This window comes from Pteropus alecto, unplaced genomic scaffold (genome assembly GCF_000325575.1).
Source record: "Pteropus alecto unplaced genomic scaffold, ASM32557v1 scaffold58, whole genome shotgun sequence".
Taxonomy (NCBI): domain Eukaryota; kingdom Metazoa; phylum Chordata; class Mammalia; order Chiroptera; family Pteropodidae; genus Pteropus; species Pteropus alecto.
This window is the reverse complement of record NW_006441950.1, coordinates 585087-608384: the sequence shown is the minus strand read 5'-3', so window position 1 is coordinate 608384 and position 23298 is coordinate 585087. Positions and strand designations below refer to the sequence as shown.

General features: G+C 35.5%; 1 protein-coding gene and 1 pseudogene across 3 annotated transcripts in view; both read left to right on the top strand.

The window, feature by feature from the left end:
• The window catches only part of EXOC2 (exocyst complex component 2), a 210240-nt gene that overhangs the window by 22696 nt on the left and 164246 nt on the right, over positions 1–23298 (top strand). For all 3 annotated transcript variants that reach the window (XM_006918860.3, XM_025051694.1, XM_006918862.3), the window contains exons 2-3: positions 17352–17512; positions 21891–22067. In XM_006918860.3, coding sequence (XP_006918922.1) covers positions 17395–17512; positions 21891–22067 — 295 coding nt within the window. In that variant the 5' untranslated portion in view covers positions 17352–17394. The remainder of the gene's footprint in view (positions 1–17351; positions 17513–21890; positions 22068–23298) is intronic.
• On the top strand, positions 17104–17218 carry LOC112485462 (annotated as a pseudogene).

Below are 23298 nucleotides of genomic sequence, written 5' to 3'. Positions count from 1 at the left end.
CCCTGCCAATGTGGAGACCCAATTGTTTCAGCAACAATTGATGAAGATGTTTTTTTCTCCCTTTAATTGCTTTGTTGCTTTTGTCAGAAATCAGCTGGTTATATAAGTGTGGGTCCATTTCTGAACTCAGTTCTATTCCTCTGATTCATTAGGTTATCCTTATGCCAATAACGTAGTGTTTTGGTTACTGTAGATATTTTATAATGTCCTGAAGTCATGTACCTACCATAAGTGTTACAACTCCCCCCTGCTCCCCCCCAGCCAAAATTGTTTTGGCTATTCTAGGTTCTTTGAATATCTGTAAGAATTTTAGAATCAGCTTGGCAATTTCTTTACATAAGCTTGCATGAATTTATACATCAGTTTGATATTTTAATAATATTGAGTCTTCTGATCCATAGATATGAATATAGATCTCCACTTATTTAATCTTTTTTCCTGCAGTATTTTGAGGTTTTCAGTATAGAAGTCTTGTATATTTTTATTAAATGTATTTTTATGTATTTTAATTTTATAATGATATCAAATAGAATCTTAAAACTTTTATTTTCTAATTATTTTCTACTAGAATATAAAAAACAACTAACTTTTGTATATTGACCATTGCTAAATTCAGTTATTAGTGCAATTAGTTGCTTAGCAGATTCCCTAGGATATTCTGTGTATAGTCATGTCATCTGCAAATAAAAAATATTTTTTTCTTCCTTTGTGGTCTTTATGTCATTTATTTCTTTAGTTTTATTACCTAACTTATTGAACTGGCTAGAATCTTTAGAACATGTTAAATAGACACGATGAAAGAGACATCTTTGCTTCATTTATCTTAGGGGAAAGGCATTGTATATTTCACCATTAAGTATGATAGATGTGTTCCCATCACCCTGCCTACCCCATTGTCCTTTATTGATTGAAGAGATCCCCATCTATTCCTCGTTTGTTGAGGGTTTTTAATCACAAAGAGGTGTTGAATTTTTTCAAAGACTCATTCTATATCTATTTAGTTGAACACAGTTTTGCTTTTTACTTTTAATGTGATTTACAGTGATTGGGTCTTGAAAGTTAAACTACCTTTGCATGGCTGGGATAAACCCCACTTGGTCATAATGTCTTCCCTCTGCTTCTGTTTCTTGAAATAATTCATGTAGGCTTGATATTATTTCTTTATTAAATGTTCGATAGATTTCATCAATGAAACCATCTAGGTCTGAATTTTTTTTCGTAGAAAAGTTTTTGATGATTAATTCAACATATTTAATAAATATGAAGGTTTTGAGATTTTCTGTTTATCTTGTATTAATTTGGTAACTTGTCCTTTGAAGGAATTTTTCTCTTTCATCTAAGTTGTCAAATTCATTGGCATAAAGTTCTTTATAATAGTCCTTCATTGCTTTTTTAAAAAAATGTCTTTAGTATCTATAGTTACCCCCTTTCATTCCTGAAATTGGTGATTTGTGCTTCTTTCTCTTTCTTAAAGAGAATTTTATTAGGATTTATCAATTTTACTAATTTTTAAAGAAATTTAAAAAAAACCGTAAACTTTTGAGTTTACAGTATTTTTCTCTATTTTTTTCTGTTTTATTGTTGCTATTCTTCAATATTTTCCTTATTCTGCTTCCTTTGTTTCTCCTCCCTGCCTTTTTATTTTGAGTTTAGTTAGCTCTTCTTTTTCTAGTTTCTTAAGGTAGAAACATAGACCCTTAATAGTAAATATTTTTCTTCTTTATGTAAGCTTTTAAAGCACAGTACTTTGGCTACATCTCTAAAATTTTGATTATACTTCCATTATCATTCACTTCAAAATATTTTCTTATTTTCCTCTTTTTTTTTTTTTTTGGATCATTTGGTTATTTAGAAGTGTGTTTAATTTCCAAATACTTGGATACTTCACGATATTGTATTGCTATTGTTTTCTAATTTAATTCCTTTGCAGTCTTTGGAATTTCAGTCTTTGGAATTGTTACTTGATAGCCCAGCATGTAGTCTATCTTGGTGAACATTCTGTAGACACTTCAAAAGGAGTTTTAGAAATGCCAGGTAGGTCAAGATGTTCAATAGTGTTATTCATATCTTCTATAGTCTTACTAAGTTTTGTTTGTTTCATCTAATTGTTATCCATACTTAAGGGGCATATTAAAGTCTCTAACCATGATTGTGGCTTTATCTCTTTCCCCCTATATTCAGCTTTTGCATCCTGTGTTTTGAAGTTCTATTATTAGATGTATGCACAGTTTAGATTGGTTTGTCCTTCTAGTGAATTCATCTTTTGACATTGTAAAAATTTTCAGGTTACTATGTGTTGTCATTTCTCTTTAGATAGAAGAACTTTCTTTAGCATTTCTTATTATACAGATTTGTTCCTAATGAACTTCCTTTATTTGAAAATGCCTGTTTTTCAGCTTTATTGAGATATAATTGACAAATAAAATTGTAATATACTTAACATGTACAACCTGATAATTTGACATACATCTACATTGTGAAAGGATTCCCACAATCGTGTTCATTAACACATCCATCACGTCACATAGTTAGTTACCCCACCTTTCTTTTGGTGAGACTACTTAAGTCCTATTCTCTTAGCAAATTTCCATTATACAATATAGTATTATCAACTGTAGTTACCGTGTTACACATTAGATCTTCAGACCTTACTCATAACTGAAAATTTTACCCTTTATCTCCCCAATTACCTCAGCCTCCAACCCCTAACAACCATTATTGTACTGTTTTCATGAGTTAGCCTTTTTCTTTTGATACCATGCAATATTTGTTTTTAACTTATTTCAGTCGGCATAATGTGCAAGTTCATCCATGTTGTCATAAATGGCAAAATTTCCTTTTTTAAGAATGAATAATATTACATTGTGTGTGTGTGTGTGTGTGTGTGTGTGTGCGCGCGCGTGCGTGTGCGTGTGTGACATTTTCTTCATCCATTCATCCATCAATGGACACTTATGTTGCATCCATATCTTGGCTGCTGTGAATAATGCTGCAATGAACATGGGAGTACATAAATCTCTTTGAGTAATGATTTTGTTTCCTTTGAGTATATATCCAGAAGTGGGATTGCTGGATCATATGGAAGTTCTATTTTTATTTTTTTTCCTCATTAAACTCTTTTAATGGGTGTCAGAATTCTATGACAATTAGTCAAATTGTTTCCACTAAAGAATACTAATCTTAAGAACTAATATCTTTGAACTGACACACACACACACACACACACACACACACACACACACACACGCAAAACAAATGGTCCGTAAAAATATTTGTCTTTCTGTTTGAAGGTTTTACAAATGGATACATTGTTATCATTATCCAGACTTTAATTTTTAAACCTAAATGGCTAATTGAGACAAACAGTTCTGGGACTGTCTTCCACCACTGATTAAGACTGGGGTGATAGGTATTATCCATTTAGCCTTCTGAGCTTTCTGGGTGGACTTGGTGACTTTTCCAGCTCCAGCAGCCTTCTCATCCCCTGCTTTGATGACGCCCACAGCAGCCATCTGTCTCATGTCACGAACAGCAAAACGACCCGGGAGAGGATAGACAGAGAATTTCTCAACACACATGGGCTTGCCAGAAACCGTATCAATGATGGCAGCATCACCAGATTTCAAGAATTTTTTCCAACTTCTTTCCATAATGATGATTAGTCTTCTCCTTTAGCTGAGCAAATATGCAGGCAATGTGAGCTGTGCAACAATCAAGCACAAGTGCAGTGATAAGGCCTGGATGGCTTGGGATAATCACCTGAGTAATGAAGCCAGCTGCTTCCCTTGGTGATTATTTAATTTCCTTGGAGACTGGTAAAGTGAGTCATTTTTGCTGTCAACAGCCATGTTACCTCAGTGAACATCTTTGACAGAAATGTTCTTGACATGGAAGCCCACGCTGTCCCTAGGAAGACCTTCACTTAAAATTTCATTTGTAATTTTGACAAGAGCAAAGGTGACCACCTAGCTGGGTTTGAGAAAAACAGTCTCCACTGAGCCCACAGGGACAGTAACAAACCACTAATTTTATAGATATACTGGAGGAGCAGACCCATAGAGTTGTCAGTTGGATGAGTTGGTTGCAGGATGCAATCCAGAGCTTCCAGCACTGTGGGTCCACTGGCATTGCCATCTTTATGGGTTATTTTCCATCCCTTGGATTAACGTGTGTTAACCCTTGGCTCCAGCATGTTGTCACCATTTCAACTACAAATTGACATAAATACTACTGTGTCGGTGTTATATTTTATTAATGTTGGTGCTGACTTCCTTAACAATTTCCTCATATCTCTTCTAGCCATAGGATGGTTCAATGGGATCCACCTTATTAACACCAGAACTTAGTTGTTTTACACCCAATGTGTAAGCCAAAAGGGCATGATCATGAGTCTGTCCATTCTTGAAGATACCTGCTTCAAATTCAGTAACACCAGCAGCAGCAGGACAGCACAGTTAGCCTGAGATATGCCTGTAATCATGTTTTTTGATAAAGTCTCTGTGTTTTGGGATATCAGTGATGGTCACATAATAATTGCTGGCCTTGAATTTCTATGGGGAGATATCAGTGGTGAAACCATTCTCACATATAGCTTTCAGTTTATGCAGGACTCGGGCGTATTTGAAGAAGGAGCTCTTTCCCATCTTATCAGGATCTTCTCAAATTTTTTGATGGTTCTTTTGTCAGTCTCATCACATCTGTAGATTAGATGACTGGTAGTGATAGAATTTATGTGTTCAGTGACAGTGACGTTGACATGAGTCTTTTCCTTACTCATTTTGGCTTAGGTTTAGCAATGGTTTCATGATACCCGAGTTCTGGTGGTAAACCCATTGTGACAAACTATTTTTAATTTCTTGAGAAACCTCCATACTGTTTTGCATGGTGGCTGTACCAGTTTAAAATTTTATCATCAGTGTACAGGGTTCCCATTTCTCTACAATCAGCATTTGCTGTCTCTTGTCTTTTCGATTAATAAGCATCCTAACAGGTGTGGGGTGATAGCTCATAGTGGTTTTGATTTGCTTTTCCCTGATGTTATGTTTGCATGCACTTGGCTATTTGTATATTTTCTTTGGAAAAATGTCTATTCAAATCTTCAGCCCATTTTTTAATTTTTTTGTTGTCGTTGAGGTGTACGAATTTCTTATATATTGTTGAATATTAACCCCTTATCAGATATGTAATTTACAAATATTTATTCCTATTCCATAGCTTACCTTTTCATTTTGTAGGTTTTCTTTGCTATACAGAACCTTCATAGTTTGGTGTAGTCCCACTTGTTTATTTTTGCTTTTGTTACTTTTGTTTTTGATGTCCAATCCAAAAAAATCATTGCCAAGCCCAGTGTCAAAAAGCTTACACCTTACGGTTTTTTGTTTCTTATGCTCAAGTCTTTAATTTTAAGTTGATTTTAGTGTATAGTGTAAGATAGGGATCTCATTTCATTATTTTGCATGTTGCTGCTCAGTTTTCCCAACACCAGTAAATGCTTTTTTTAATAATAATTTTCTATTTTTCAGTTATAGTTGACATACAATATTATATTAGTTTCAGGTGTACAACATAGTGATTAGACATGTGTAGAACTCACAAAGTGGTCACCCCAATAAATCTAGTGTCCCTTAGACACCGTACATAGTTATTATAATATTATTGGCTATCTTGCTTATTCTGTCCTTTCTATCTCCATGACTATTTTGTAACTATCAATTTGTAACTACTTCTTAAATCCCTTCTCCTTTATCACCAACCCCTCCACACCCTTCTCATCTGGTAACCCTCAAAATGTTCTCTGTATCTATGAGTTTCTGTGTTTTGTTTATTTGTTCTGTTTTGTTCTTTAGATTCCACATATACATGCAATCATATGGCATTTGTCTTCTTTTACCTGACTTACTCCACTCTGCACACTACCCTCTAGGTCCATCATGCGATATATTTTCCCATCCCGTTACTTTTAGACTGTGAGTGTCTTTTCATCTGAAGTGAATCTGTTGTATGCAGCATATGTAAGGGGCTTGTTTTCTTATCCATTCATCCACTATCTTTTGATTGGAGCATTGAATTATTTTTTATTTGAAGTACTTCTTGATAGATACGTAGTTATTGCCATTCTTTATTTAGACTTTTGATACATATTGTTTTCTTCTTAAAGAAGTCTCTCCCACATTTCCTGTAATATTGGCTTTCTTGTCTGAGAAGCTCTTTATCTGTCCTTTGATTCTAAATGATAGCTTTGCTGGGAAAAGTAATCTTGGTTGCAGGGCCTGGATTTTCATCACTTTGAATATTTTGTGCCAAGCCCTTCTGGCCTGTAAAGTTTCTGTTGAGAAACTGGCACTTCCTTGTAGGTAACTAATTGCTTTTCTCTTGTTGCTTTTAAGATTCTCACTTCGAGTCTGACCTTTGGCATTTTAATTATGATGTGTGTTGGCATGGACCTCTTTGGGTTCATCTTGTTTGGGACTCTCTGAACTTCCTGGGGTTGTATGTCTATTTCTTTCATCAGGTTAGGGAAGTTCTCTGACATTATTTCTTCACATAGGTTTTCAATTCCTTGCTCCCTCTCTCCTCCTTCTGGTATTCCTATGTTGTTATGCTTGATGTTGTCTCAGAGGCTTCTTAAACTATTTTTATTATTTTGGATTCTTCTTTCTTGTTGCTGTTCTTATTGGTGTCCTCCGCTACCCCATCCTCTATGTTGGTAATTCAATCCTCCATTTCATCCACTCTGTTGATTCTGTCTAATGTATTCTTCATCTCAGATATTGTATTCTTCCTTTCTGAATGGCTCTGTCTTATGTTTTCCATCTCCATTTTTATGTTTTTTATCTCTTTGTTAAAATTCTCACTAAGTTTAACTCTTTCCCTAAGTTCCTCGAGCAATCTTATACTAGTGTTTTGAACTCGCATCTGGTATATTGCTTGTTTCCATTTTGGTGAAATCTTTTTCTGGAGCTTTGTTCTGTTCTTTCATGTGAGACGTGCTTCTTTGTCTCCCCATTTTGGCTGCCTCCCTGTGTCTCTTTCTATGTATTAGGTAGGGCTCCTAAGTCTCCCAATCTTAATAGAGTGACTCTATGTAGTAGGTGGGCTGTGAGGCTCCTTGGCACAGACCTGAGAGGAGTTCAGCTGTAGGCCAAGTTCAGCCACAGCCTGTGCACTTCCGGGGCCCACTGGTAAGAGTTATCTCAATATGGCTGCCACCTGTACTGGGCTGGTGAGAGGGAGCAAGGAATTGAAAACCTATGTGAAGAAATAATGTCAGAGAACTTCCCTAACCTGATGAAAGAAATAGACATACAACCCCAGGAAGTTCAGAGAGTCCCAAACAAGATGAACCCAAAGAGGTCCATGCCAACACACATCATAATAGTTGCTTTGAGGGGCCAAATCAGAAACTGAAGTTGGCTGCCACTGGTGTGGGGCTTGAGCTGCTCAGCAAGAGGTACGGGATATGCAGAGGCCAGATTCTGTTGCTTTGAATTTTGTGAGCTTTGAGAGATTTTATGAAAGTTCACAGCAGGAGCCAAGACAGCCCATTTGTATGGAATAAATCACTGGAAGCTGCTTGAGTGGGCCCACAAGTTGGGAGAGGCAGAGTCTCAGGGAATCCTCTGGGCAGAGTGACCCGTGTTATCCAGGTTGATGGTGCCTGGCTCCACAGGCTGGGAGTGGGGAGGGCTCAAAAAAGGAACAATGGCTTCTTCCTGCATCTCTGTCTTGGAGCAAGCTGACCCTCCAGCCTTTGCCCTGAAGCCGGACAGCTCAGCGCCTCCCCATGAATCCCCAGCACCCCTTGAGCAGCTGTCTGGAACTGGAGCTCAGAGCTAGTAAGTCTATAAGCAAGTAAGGTATCTATTTCCTACTGCCCTTAGTCTTACTCAGCTGCAACCTCCACTAGTTTTCACAGCCAGAGATTGTGGGGACTTCTCTTCTCAGCACTGGAACCCTGAGTTGGGGAGACTGGTGCGTGGCTGGGACCTCTCACCTCTCAGGTAGGGGAGGTGGCTCTGCAGCCAAGATGGCCCTCCCAATTCTTGATCACCACACATGATTGTGGGACCAGGCTGTTTTGCATCTCCGCCTCTCCTATCAGTTTGAGGTGACCTTTTATTTGAAATGACCTAGTTGTAGGTCTTCTGTTCAGCCAGACCTCAGGTGAATCCACATACTGGTTGCTCTGTAATTTCATTATAATTTTAGTGTGGTTTCTAGAAGAGGCGTGCACAGCCTCTACCTTCTACGCCATCTTGCAAGGAGCCCCTTCAACAAGCTTAAGGTCCATATCATTTGAACTCATTGTCACCCAGCAAAAGGAGGCTTTGGCAAAAAAGAGCAGAAAATGCTTTTTATAAACCTTCATTTCTAACATGTTTTTTCCTTTTAGCAGTTTAAGAATATTCCATTTTCTTTTGGCCTTCATTTTTTTTTTTCCTGATTAGAAATCATCATTTACATTGTTATTCTTCTTTGCATATTATTTCATTTTTTTCCCCTCTGATTGCTTTTAAGATTTTTCTCTTTGAGTATGACTTAAGTGCGTCCAGGTGTCATTTTCTTTGTATTTATCTTACCTGGTGATGGCTGGATTTCTTGGACATCTAGAATAATAGTTTTCAATAAATTTGGGGAAATTTCACCCAGTTTTTCTTCAGATATTTTCTGCCCCATTCTCTCTGTTTACATCAGAGTGCATGATATTTTCCATAGGTTATTGAATCAGTTTCTTTTTTTTCCCAATATTTTTCATATTGGATACTTCCTTTAGAGCTACATTCATGTTCACTGACTTCAACTATCTTCTGTCTTCTTCAACCTAATCAGTTTTCTTATTTGAGATATTGTATCTTTTAGTTCCAGAATTTACATTTTATTTTTATTTTTGTAATTTCAACTTTGCTGTTTAGAATATCTATATATTCATTAATTATGATTACATGCATTTTTAATAGTTTATTTATTGCAGACGCTTTCAAATTTTTGTTTACTAATTCTGACCTGGCTCACCTTGGGATGTGTTTATTGCCTGCTTTCTTACTTGACTAGGGTTACATATGTTTCACATTTTTTTATGGGTCCAGTCATTTTTATTGTAATATGTGTAATACATTTTAGAGCCTTCGGATTTTGTTCTATTATTCTGAAGAATGTTGACTTTTTACAGGCATTACTCTTGTTTCCCCTATGATGGGCAGTAATTGAAATCACTGATTCTTTCATCCTTCAAGCTGTTGCTCTCAACTGTGCTACTTGGAGTCTCTCCTGTACATCCTGGTGTCTAAGAGTTTCAGTAATATTCCTCTCCAGGATTTTGTTCTTCTCTTTATAGCTACTCTGTTAGCCCAAAGCTCCATCCTCTGATCCTTCAAACTGTAGACTGTGGCTTAATGATTATGGTTTAGCTGTCCTGAGCTAGATAGATTGGAGTGTTCTCTCAGATAAAAAATGAGTATCCACTATATGTGTGGATTAAGTGAGTGATTTTGTAGTTCTCTGAAATAGCCTAGTGAAGTCTTATAACCTTTATATTTTTCTCTAAACTTACATGAAGAATTTTTTTCAACTTTTTAAAATAACTTTATTCACTTACTATACAGTTTATCCATTTAAAGCATAAAATTTAGTGGTTTTCAATATACCGCATAGTTGTGCAACCATCACTACAATCAATTTTAGAACTTCCATTACTGCAGAAAGAGAGGCCATACTCATTATCAGTCACTTTCTATTTCTTCCCAACCTCCATCCTTGTCCCCAGCTCTAGGTAACTACTAATCTACTTTCTGTCTCTATAGATTTGCCTTTTCCAGACATTCACATGGAATTATATAGTATGTGGTTCTTTGTGACTGGCTTTTTTCACTTAGTATAATGTTTTTAAGAATCATCCATTTTGTAGCATGTGTCAGTACTTCATTCCTCTTTCATTTTCCTTTCATGCCAAATAATATTCTGTTGTACGGATGTACCACAGTTTATATACCCTTTCATCAGTTGATAGACTAATGAGTTTATTCCACTTATTGGCTATTATTAATAATGCTACTGTGAACATTCATGAACATATCTTTATGTGGACATAAGTTTTCATTTTCCTGGGTAAATGCTTAGAAGTGGAATTGATCAATCATGTAATAACTATATGTTTAACTTTTTAAGGAACTGCCAAACTGTTTTCCAGATAGTTGTACCTTTTACATTCCCACCAGCAGTGTAAATGGTTCTTAATTTTTCCACAGCCTTGCCAACACATTACTTTTCGATTTTAGCTTCCTTGTGGATAGAAAGTGATACTTCATTTTGATTTACATTTCTATGATGGCTGATGATATCGTGCTTTTCATGTGCTTATTGGATATTTCTGTATCTTTTTTGGCAAAATGGCTATTCAGATTCTTTGCCCATTCTTAAATTGTACTTTTTTTTTTTTTTTTTTTACTATTGAATTGTAATTGTTCTTTATATATTCTAGATATAAGTCTCTTAACAGATGCACTACTTGCAAATATTTACTCCTGTTCTGTGGGTTGTCTTTTCACTTTCTTGATGGTGTCCTTTGAAGCACAAAGTTTTTTGACCAAGTTCGATTTATTTATTTATTTTCCTTTGTTGCTTGTGGTGCTATATCTAAGAAGACTTTAGCTAACTCAGAGTCACAAAGATTTAATTCTATGTTTTCTTCAAAGAGATTTGTAGTTTTATCATCTATATTTGGGTCTATAATACACTTAGAGTAAAATTTTGTGCTATAAGGAAGGGATCCAAATCTAATCTTTTGCATGTGGATATCAAGTTGTCTCAGCACCATTTGTTAAAAAGATTATTTTTTCTGTATTGTTTTAAAATCAGTTAACCATAAAAGTAAGAGTTTATTTTTAGACTCAATTCTATTCCATTTATCTACATGTCTATCTTTATGCCAGCATCACAGTGTCTTGACTATGTAGCTTTGTAGTAAGTTTTGAAATCAGGAAATATGAATCCTCCAACTTAGTTCCTCTTTTTATAGATTGTTCTGGTTATTTTTCTCTCTATTTCCATAGAATTTTATGATCAGCTTGTCAACTTCTGCAAAAAAAGCCAGCTGAGCATTCATTTGTGGAACAACTTGGGGAATATTGCCATTTTAACTATTGTCTTCCTATCCATGTCTTTGCATTTATTTTGGTCTTCTTTAATTTCTAAACTATAAGTGTGTTTTATAGTTTTCAAAATATAAATTTTGCACTTCCTTTGTAAAACTTATTCCTGACTATTCTATTCTTATTTGTGCTATTGTATTTAAGTGTGTTTTAAACCTTTTTGTTTGTTTTTGCATGTGTGTATGTAGTACATTACTCCATTCCTGTCCCCTACCCGTTGTACCTCTTATATTTGTCCTTTTTTTTAATTCCAATGTTCCACTGATAACATAAACATTCAGAAAACATTTATTCAACTTCTTTTAGCAGACACATGGCATGCTTATTTTGTGTCAGGTACTGTATGACAGGCATTGGGGATGTAGAGTTGATTAAATGTCCTCTAAGAAGAGGTATATAAGGTTTAACACAGTAAATATTAGAATTATGTAGTGTAAGCATTGTAGAAGGAAGGATGGGGGAGACTTTGTCAGAGAAGGTAACATTTAAGCTTGACTTTGAAGTATTGGTAAGGATTTAACAAACTTGGAAAGACTTTCTACTTAGTTGAAACAAGATGAAGGAATTCATGAAAGCATAAAAATACTTGACTGTTCCTAGGAGGTGAACAGGAGTATGTGGTTAGTGTCAGATGACTGAGGGAAATGACTGAGGGTGAAGTGGGAAATGTAGAAGAATCTAATTTTGACAAGCTTTAATAAAATGCTAAGGATTTTATGGGCCCTGGAGACCACTGAGCAGTGGGGTGGCATGGAAGATTTTTTTTTTAAGTGAGAGATGATGTTGATGAGATCTCTCTTTTGGATAATTCTCTCTGGTATTTCCTGAGAGTGGATTGCAATGGAGATATAATATGGACAGAGTAATCAGTTGGAAGTCTGTTTCAATATTCAGGGAGAGAAGATGAAGGTCTTAACTGGGAGAACAACAATGGAATTGAGAGGAATAGTTGACTTTGGATTTTGACAGAAAGATCATGAGGGTGTGCAGTAGGGAAGAAGAGAAATCAAGATAACCTTGAGTTGTCTCATTTGGCTTATCGGATAAATGATAATGTCTTTCTGGTCCTTCATGTTTTGTTATTATTATTTTACTATTTTAATTGTATTCAATACATTACCTAGTCATGTTTGACTGTATCACTGACTGTGATATTGAACTCAGTCTCTAGTCCCCCTCCCTTTTTCCATAGGAGATCAAGCTGATATCACGTGGCTCAAAACACCAATTTTCTAATCACATGGTTTCTGGTTTTGCGAGCCCTGGTATTTATTGAGTTGTCCTGAATGTTTCCTACCTGTGATATTGAGGGCTCAAGAATAACAAAAGTACTTTTTGGATTTTGGGTCTCCCTCCAGAAACTAGGGGCAAAGGTCAGTCACATTCTTTATTACACAACATGCCCAAACTCATTGAGCTCTGTTCTGACGTCCATCTCTACATTTCCAGGTTCTTTGTCTAATCTGCCATTATCTTGATAGCCAATTTTAGATAAAATTTATAACTCCCATTTCCTTTTCATCCTCCTCCTCTGTTTCCCCAAACACACATCTACTTATTCGCAGCCTTATTATCACATTTGGTTAAACCTATGATCAGTTCTTACATTAATAGGATGATATAAATCTTGTTTCTTTTGCCTCTTTTGAAGGTTTCAAGAGCTCTTGTTTTGGGATTGATTCTTCTTCATGGCATCAGTTCTTTTAGGAATAAGATATGTTTTCCCTCTGCAGATTAATTTGGGATCAAAGTTTTAATAATTATGAAGTTGTTTATGTTTGTTTTTGTTTTTTTCTTTCTGTTACCTGCTATGTTAGTTTGCTAGGGGTGCCATGACAAAGCCCAATAGACTGGTGGCTGAAACAACAGAAATTTATTTTCCCATGATTCTGGAGGCTGAAAGTCTGAGACCAAGGTGTCGGCAGGGTTTTCTCTGAGGCTTTTTCTTCTGAGGCTTTTCCCTGGCTTGTAGATGGGTGTTTCTCCCTGTGTCCTCATATAGTCTTCCTTCTATGTGTGTCTGTGTCCTAATTTCCTCTTAAAAGGACACCAGCCATATTAGATTACATCCTATCTATATGACCTCATTTTACCTTAATCACCTCTTTAAAGGCCTGATCTCTAAATATTTCCACATTCTGAGCTACTGGGGAGTTAGGACTACAACATGATTTTTTTGGGGAGGAGAGGGGGTGTGGATGGGACACAATTCAGCCTGTACATCTGTCTTATCTCTGTTTTCTTTAGATCTTTTTGTTTACCTGACCTCATGTATTTTCCTTGAGCGTCTTTGGCTGTCCTTGTATATTTTAGAGAGAAGCTGTGAACAGCTGATTGGTTTAGTTTGGTTTAGGCAAAGTCTGTAAGTGGCTTTTCTGTCAGGCAATAGTATCCTTTTTTGGGAGGACTCTTATGTGTCAGGATCTTTGGTTCTTTTTTTTCCTAGTGCTCTTCTATTTCTCTAGAGAATAATATTCTAGTTAGCAGGACAGGGTGGGTTTGGGATGGGGGTAGCTTACACACCTTGCTGACAGCAGTATAAGAGCAGGGTCAGGAAGAGGCCTAAGGAGCTCCACAGTTTGCTATGCAGGTTGACACTTAATCACCTCTATTTTACCTGGTGTTCTAGAGTACTGGACCTCTTCTTTTTGGTTTCTTCAGAGACTAAACTAATTTCCTGCCTGACTGCAAGATGAGGGCAGAGGCCCTCACTATCTTCTCATTATCTGCAGATACAGCTAACTAACAAGTTCTTTCTGTTTTGCTCTAAACTTCACCTTCATCTTCTGGGACATCTGGAGCCTTGAGCACTTGAATTCTTTAGGGAATTATTAATGAAGTTTTATTAGTTTTTGGTTGCCTACTATATGCTAGATACTGTGCTTTGCAAGAATTATCTCACGTGATCTTAATTGTAACTTTATGAAAGGTTTTACTAGCTCCTTTTCACACATACGAAATAAGAGGTTTGGAATGGAAATAGTAAATTGGAGCACCAGGACTTGAACAGAGATGTATTTGACTTCAGAAACTGGACTTTTACTAACTCTGCTATACTCAGAACAGTTAGCAAATTCACATTTCTGTCTGTATGTCTGCATTATAGGTTTTGTAAAAATGTCAATATATTGATTTGAACACATTAAAAAAGACTTACTTACTATTCTTGGAGGGGGAAAAATGGCGTAGATGATAGAGTCTCTGTTCATCCCTCTGGCAACCAAATCAAAGTTGTGACAGAAACAAGGAGCAAACAGCAAGGAAAATTGTCTGGGAGCTAGATGAACAAGCCACACAACTAGGGAGAAATCTAAGAAATTACCCTGCAACGGCAGAAGATAGGACTGGGCGAAGAGGCAGGGCTGCCTGGTCTCGAGCAGCTGAATGAGACCGAGTCTGTGGCCGTTGCAGATGCCTCTTAAAGGGGCTACGTCTACAAGCGGACTTCCGCAGTGCTGGATCTGCTTGCTCTGAGCACCAGTTTTGATTTGGCTGTGCAGGGACTTACAGGGTGACACTGAGTTGTTGGAGTGAAGGCCTTGGTGAGGTTCTCTACCCAGCAGAAGTGCCGGCCGTATCCATTGTCCCTCTGTTGAGCCCTAGTCCCTCCCAGTGCACAGACACAGCGCCCCCCCACAGCTGAGATTTTTATCAAACTGGACAACAGAGGTTGCTTCACCCAGAGGATTCCATGAAACTCCGTCTCCTCCAACTTGGGGCCCCACCCAAGCCACATCCAGGTATACCCTCAGCGAGTCAGGTGCTGCTTGCTGAGCAGCGCCAAGACTCACACTGGAAGCAGCTGGCCTTAGTTTCTGGCATGGCCTCTTGAGGCAACTATAAGCACAGCATCTGTGGATTGCTTGCTAAATCTTAAGAGGAGCTTTGCTTAGTACATAGAAACAGACACAGAAAGGTAGCCAAAATGGGAAGATAAAGAAGCAGGAACTGTATGAGAAAACAGAACAGGAATAATGGAGTCAAGCAATCTAACAGATGCAGAGTTCAAAACACTGGTTATAAAGATGCTCAATGAACTTAGAGGAAATGTAGAAGAATTCAGTGGAACTTTAACAAAGAGATAAAAAATATAAAAATGGAAATAGGACATTATAAAAGGGAACCAGTCAGAAATGAAGAACACATTATCTAAGATGAGAAGTATATTAAATGGAATAAACAAAGTGAATAAAGAAGATCAAATGACCTATCTAGAGGATGGGAAAGCCAAGGACACTAAATCAGAATGGCAAGAAAAGAAGCCAAAATTAAAATAATAATCTAAGGAGCCTATGGGACACTATTAAAAGTAAAAATATTTATGTCATCGGGGTGCTTGATGGAAAACAAGATGTTGAAGAGCTATTTGAAGAAATAATGATGGAAAACTTTCCTAACCTGGTGAAGGAAATAGACATAAAACCCCAGGAAGCTCAGAGAGTCCCAAAAGCCAGGAACCCAAAGAGGCCCACACCAAGACACATCATAATTGAAATTCCAAAGGTTAAATACAAAGAATCTTAAAAGCAGTAAGAGAAAAGCATAGTTACCCACAAGGAGCACCCATCAGACTGGCAGTTGATTTCTCAGAGGAAACTATTCATGACAGAAGGGCTTGGCACACAATATTCGATGTCATAAAAACCCAGCATCTACAACCAAGGATACTTTATTCTAAATGATAGCAAAGCTACAACCAAGATTACTCTATCCAGCAAAGCTATCATTTAGAGTTGAAAGACAGATAAAGAGCTTCCCAGACAAAAATAAGCTAAAGGAATTTATTATCACCAAGCCAGTATTACAGGAAATGTTAGAGGGACTGCTTTAAGTAGAAAAAAACGTGTCAAAAACAGGAATAAAGAATGGTAACAACTACATTCCCATCAACAAGTACCTCAAATGGAAAAGAAAGAAATGCTCCAACCAAAAAATAGAGTGACTGAATGGATGAGAAAACAAGATCCCTATGTACGCTGCCTACAAGAGACTCACTTCAGATTAAAAGATACACACAGACTGAAAGGAAGGGGATGGAAAAAGATATTGCCGTGGTGGTCCTAGAGGGTAATGTGTTGAATGAAATGGGTCGGATAAAGACAAATATCGCATTATTTCACGTATATTTAGAATGTAAAGAACAAAATCAACAACAACAAAAAAACGGAAATAAACTCATAGATACAGAGAATATTTTAAGGGATACTAGATGGGAGGGAGGTTGGGGGATGGGAAGAGGGCAAAAGGATTGAGAGGTGTTGGTGGATGATTGCAGAGTAGACATGGGGATATAGAGTATAGCGTGGGAAAGATGGTTAATAATGTTGGAATGAATATCGTAGGGAGGCAGGGGTGCTAGATTTGGTGGGGTGAGTGCTTTGCGAGTTGTGTGGATCTCTCATCAATATGCTGTACAGCTGAGGGTAGTGTGTTATATAGCAACAATAATTGAAAAAAACTCATTGAATTGTACAGTGTAAATGCAGGCAGCTAGCTGTATTTATATTTCAATAAAGACAGGAAAACAAAAAAAGATTATTCTAAATATAATACAAAAATAAAGTGAAATTCATTACACCTATGGGAATATAGATATAATTTAATTTTTATGAATACAATTAACCTTCCATAAACAATTTTGGGAGTAGAACAGATTCCAGCTTATATTTGGGATTCAGCAGGCGTAGGCATGGAGATAAATGATGATATTAGGTTCTGTCTGTCATGATATTGAAAGTTCCTAGAACCAAGGGTTTAGTTTTGTTATTTTTCTGATATTTCCTTTCCAGTACTATCTAGAGTGTAGTAAACTTAATGTTCAGTAGATTTTGGCAGACAGGCTAAATGACAGCTAAAAAAATTTAGGACTGGACATGGTTCCATAGTGTAGCCGTTAACACGTCTGCTTTACACACAGAAGGTCCTGGGTTTGCGTCCCAGTGGACCACGGTCCATGGTCTACAGCCATGCCCCCCTGAACAAGCCTGATGTCTGACTCAGAAGCTAAGCAGGGTCAGCCCTGGTTAGTACTTGGATAGGAGACCACCTAGGAAGACCAGGTGCTGTAGGCATATATTAAAAAAAAATTAGAACTATATGTTTAAGAATACTTTATATGTTTTGGTACTGACTGTCTAGCATTCTTATATTTTTAGTCACTGCTTAACTCAGCACTAATCCTTTTTTTCCTTTCTCTTTTAACAGATTATTTCTGTAACTGGATCTCTGATTTGCCCAACAAAGAACAATGTCTCGTTCACGACAACCCCCTCTTGTGACAGGCATCTCTCCAAATGAAGGAATACCATGGACCAAGGTCACAATTAGAGGAGAAAACCTGGGAACTGGCCCAACTGACCTCATAGGTAAGGGCAAGGACTATGCTATTTATCCATGGTAAATGCATTTTTATGTTGGTCAATCGAGGCAGGATATATTATTTTGAAATAATGAAGGTGATAGAAAAACATTATTGTGGTCTGTACAGAATGATCTGAACAAAAATGAAATAAATTTGGTTTTCTGACTTTTCTGTTAAAAATCATTATTTTATCAAATCTTTTTTTATATTGTTTTTCACTAAGTTCTCCAGAAAGTTTCTCACATCTGAGATTTGCTATCCTTTCCCAAGCTTTGATCTCTCCTATTAAATTGCCAAAACAGCCTCTACAAGTTATTTTTGCTCTCTTTAGTTTTTACTCCATTATACAACTATCTGTATTCTTTCTCAAGTGCTCTGTGAATTATGCCACTTCTGTTTCTTATTGCTCTTCAAATTAAATGTAAACTCCACCTCCTGGTGATGTCAGTACCACTTTGCTCTTTCTCTCACTGCACCTAAAAAGAGACTCTCTCCCAGTTGTGTAGCCTCACTATGACCTGCAGATCTCATTTCCTTTTTGCTGCCGTGTGAATGCGCCATCATGGTTGAGAGCACTGGCATTGATATGAAATACAAATAGTCTCTGTCTGCCATAAACAACCAAAAAAAATCTATTCAAATTCATTCTCACCCATGCTAATCTATCTTTTTATTTAGGTTCCCCTAATATTCAGAGCAAACTAAATTTTAGTTTTCTGGACCAGTTTATGTTTTTTAATTTTTTTAAGCTCAAGGACATGAATGATAGAATACTGTGCATCCAGTTGACACTGCATAAATATTTTTAGGTCTTGGTTTGCATACTGTTAAGCACTGATGTTTGTCAGTGGTTCTGACTCCTGGCTTGTCTTACTCTCTTCTAGAACCTAAAAAAAAAATGATCTGGCCCACCAAGTTTCACTCTCTAAAGATGGACTCTAATTATTTTATTATTATTATTTTTAATACAAATGAGTGTCAGATATAGCTAGGGAATAGAGCAAATTATAAATATAATCATATAGTCAGTTAAGATTATTTTCCTGTGAACTCTGTGTAAGGGTATTTAGACATATTAAGAATGAAGAAGAGAGAGACTCTAGTGAATATATATTCTGATTTTGCATATACATTTATCTGGATTCAGACATTCTCTTGACTCATTTCTTAATTTATAAGGGACCTTTTGTTAAATACTGGAGATTTTAAGTTGAAACTTGTTTTTCTTACGTTATAGCTGCTAATTGACACATTTTGGCCATACAGAAAACCCTTTGAAAAGAGAAAGTGAATTGAAACTCTGAGTTTTGCATTTTCCAGCTAATTCTTTTTGCTAGTATTATTTAAATTGTCTCCTTTATATTGTTTTCTCTAGCTATAGTTTTTTATTCTTTAGTAAATAAAACTTAGTTATTCTTAATGAAGATAGTTTTATCTAATGCTATTTCTTAGTTCTTGATATTGCTCATTTCCAGAATTTTCTTTATCCAAAGTGGAAAAAATCCCTGGAATGTATGGAAATTGACTGTACAGTTGGAGGTTATGTCTCACATTTTAACTGGCAGTCGTTGTGAGCTCCTAAACATGACAGTTACTAGTCATAAATTTGAATCTTGCTTTAGCTTCAGGCAATGCTATTCTTATTTGACTAAATGTATATTACTTTTGTAAACCTTGCTAGTTCATCTTTAAACCGGCCTATGTATTTCCAAGAAATTTTTTTAAAAAAGCAAATTTGACTTATTAAAAATAATTTAAGTGTTTTTAACTCAATTTAACTCAGATGATATCAATACTAGCCAAGTATAACACTACAAAAACACTTTATTTGGAATTCTACAAGTGACTTAAAAAAAGATGTTATATTTCATAAAGCAGATTTCTTAGCTTTCAGCAACTTAGCAAAAATGTGCTTAAGAAATTAAGAAATAGGTTTTATGATTTTAATTTTCATGACATTTAAAATGATCTTTTTGAATCTCTTTAAAATTATATGGTGATTATTCTTTTTTTAGTTAAAATGAAGAATAGATATTAAATCAGAGGAACATTGATAGCAGCTGTCACTAGATGAATAAACTATTGTTCTGGGTAGTTTTTTTCCCAACTTGTACCATTATGGATATCATTCTTGTTTGCTCACCTGAACATGTTTTTAAGACTTCATGTCTCTGTATCTGATATTTTTTCCTATTCCTCAGATTTAATCATAAGATAGTTCCCTAGTTTACATTAAACCTTGAAATTCGCTGTTGAGTTTTTCTCTTTTCTGAAGTGAGTTAACCTTTAAAACCACAAGAATCTTTTTGCTACTCTAAAATTTAAAAATATTAAGTTATATAGTAACCTGGAGTGATGTCAAAATATTTACCACCTATAACTGAGAAGTTTATAAATTAAAACATTTCATGTCGGAAACCAGCCGACCAAGTCAAACCAGGTCCCTGAATGGGGGAGCGGGGACTGAGAAAAAAGAGAAGACAGACAGGGTGCAGGAGGGAGAACAGATCTCACAACTGTCTCTCTGAGTTTATTTCTTATGCTCCTTTTTATACATAATCTGTATCCCAAGATAACATAATTAAAGTAACATCTTGAAGATCAAGGTACAATGGACACTTCCTTTGACACTCCCTTCGACACTCCCTGTTTCTATTCTTAATCTTCTTCCTGGAATTCCTCAGAACCAGCCTTTTCCCTTTTTTATGCAAGCAGGCCTCCCGAGATAATCCATGCACTCTTTTGAATTTTGGGAGCTTTAGCTCCCTACAATTTCACATTCATTTAAAAAATACACAGATTGATTTACGTATACATAAAAATTATTTGAGCCATTATGTCTTGAAGTGTTTCACAGTGCTTATCTTGGAAATGTAGAGGAGTTTCAGAGATCCTTTCAGTCTCTTAAATTGTTTAAATTTTTCATAACAAAAATTGATGTTTTTTTGATGGAAATCAAACACATTCCCATTTTGAAAAAAATAATTTTGAATTATGAATGCATTTAAAAATGTGTAAATGTCATTATGCATTTTAAAAAAAGAGGAAGCTTAGTTCTAAAGGAACCTTCAAGTCCTTTATTAGAAATACAAAGTTTCATATATGAATAAATAATAGATATTTTAGAGAAATCCCTAAAATTTATCATTTTAATAAATATGTCTTAAAAATGTAGTTGTTTTTATTCCTTTATAGTTAATATAAGATTCTTACTAAATAGTGCTTTAAGTTGTAACAAAAGATGACTTGAATTCCTCCCTACATTTTTTCAACCAAATTTGGTGTTAGTTGAGGTGTTCCTGAAAAAAAAAAAAATCACAATTACCAAACTTGACTGCCGAGCAGTATAAAAAATTATATAATGTGAAAGGAAAGTTTGAAGTGTCTCAGTCTTTGCCACATATATTTTGGTTTATTTTCTCCATAAATATTTATTATGTTGATCTCTGTTTTGTGGAAATGGAAAACAGAAAGGAAGTAAGAGAATAGGTTAGCTGACAATATGTTCACATGGTTGTATTTTGGTGTTCTGCCTGGGGTCACATTTTCATCATTACAGTCTTTTAATGCTTCCCTGTTTGGTTACTGCCTAAATTGTATATTAATGCTACAGTGAACACAGGGGTACATTTACATGGAATTGGGACCTGAAATGCCAGGCATAAGCTGACCTTTTGGGAGTGTCGGTTTATTGTCAGAGCATCATTAGGAAACACCAAGGCACCATGAACTGTCGTTTTGGAATGATAAACATATAAAAAATGAAATAGTAAACTAGTAATACCCCAAAACATTTACTGGATTTCCTATACTTCAGGCTATGCTTAAAATATTTTAGTTCATTCTGTTATACCATATATAGTTGAACAGTAGTAAAAGTACATGCAGATTATTTTCAGGAAGATAGATAAATATGTTTTTAGGGAATGACATATACATTTATTTACACTTTAGAATTTTATACCAATAACTTAGACTTCTAAAAATGGCAATAATTTCTCTTCTAACATCCACGAAAGCAATTTAAGATTCTCATAATCTAACAAATCTGCATTGCCTCCACATAATTATTATGCTCATTATTATCTAATTCCATGTACGTTTGAAGAAACTAAAATGTAATCTAAAAGAACTCTTAAATAGTAGAGAAAAACAGTAAGACAAAAATCAAGAGACAGTAGTATATTTATAAATAATATTGGGTATATTCAATAATAGAAATCACTTGAACAGGAAATATTATTTCTAGATTTATTTTTCAGTTCTTGAAAAGGATCTGGTAATAGTAGGAAGAGAAAGAAGAATCTTTTTCTCATGTAATAGAGATGAATAACTCATCATTATTCTTTTGAACTTTGTTATATGCATGCTTTTCTTTTCAGGTTTAACAATTTGTGGACATAATTGCCTTCTGACAGCAGAATGGATGTCTGCAAGTAAAATAGTATGTCGAGTGGGACAAGCCAAAAATGACAAAGGAGACATAATTGTCACAACCAAATCAGGTGGCAAAGGAACCTCAACAGTCTCTTTCAAGCTACTCAAACCTGAAAAAATAGGTATCACCTCTTATGATGCTATTCTGAAAAAAATAAAAATGGGTTTTGACTTTTAAAATTTAAAACTGGTAAATTAGTGTAAAATTTACCTATTATTATATATCATTAACTTAGATTCAGTTTATGTTTATTTTGACAGGAATGGGATATTGGTTAAAATGTGCATTATTTTTGAAAAGTCAGTTTGCTGAGCTAACAGTAAAACCTAAGGGTGATGATCCTGACAGAACTATCATTCTAAATTCTTCGTAAAATCTGTTCATTTAACATTTTGATATGACAATTTTACTTCCTTGCTCTTAAATACATTTCTTCTTGAATTGCATTTTTTTCTATTACATGGTTAAGATTTGAGGTCAAATATCTTCCTGATTTGGCCAAAGTAGCAATGTTATCTAAATAATATTCTTTTTTCTTTCATTTTCTTTATTGTTTCAGTTCTGGAGAAAATGTTGCCTGGCCTTTAGCCCTTCAAACTAGAAATAACCCTTCTTCTTTGTACCCCATAACACTTTATATGTGACTTTTTATGCACTTAACACCTGCTTCCTCATATTGCTGTAGTTAAGAACTTGCTTTGAGGAGCCAGACTCTGAATATTAACCCATTTCCAGTTTAGAAAAAAATTGCAGCTTGCTGCCAGTATTAATTTAATTTTACATAAATGTGCTCTTTGAAACTGAAGCAAATCTGAATGGTCTTCAGTGTGAAAATAAAATATAAAAACTGTTCTTGGAGTTATTTCTAAACAGAACTTGTCTTTAATCCTAATGTAACAGAAATGTATACATAAATTGGATTCATCAAATGAATCTTTGGCTAACAACTATTCTAGAACAATGTTAACATCACCGTAGGAATGCTGCGTTTTTTAGGATTTGACATTTTCAGTGATGGAGAATTACTATATTTTGTAAATGGAAATACCACTACTAAAAACAGAAAGCTATAAATAGAACAATGTCATTTGTTTCCAAAGACTATCGATATACTAGAGTGATGTGAAAATAATAAAAGCGAGATATTTCATGGCAAACTTTGAGAGTAAGGTTAGGACTGTAATCCGTTGAGTTATCTCAGGGTTAAAGCTGCAGCCCTTAGGGCCGCTGGTGAGTTTTCTTTGGGCAATTGGGAGGCAAAATCTGAACTCTAGCACTACTAACTGTGGAACTTATACCTAGTTTCTTTGTGGATGGATGTGGAATGATAGTATTGCCTACTTCATAGGATT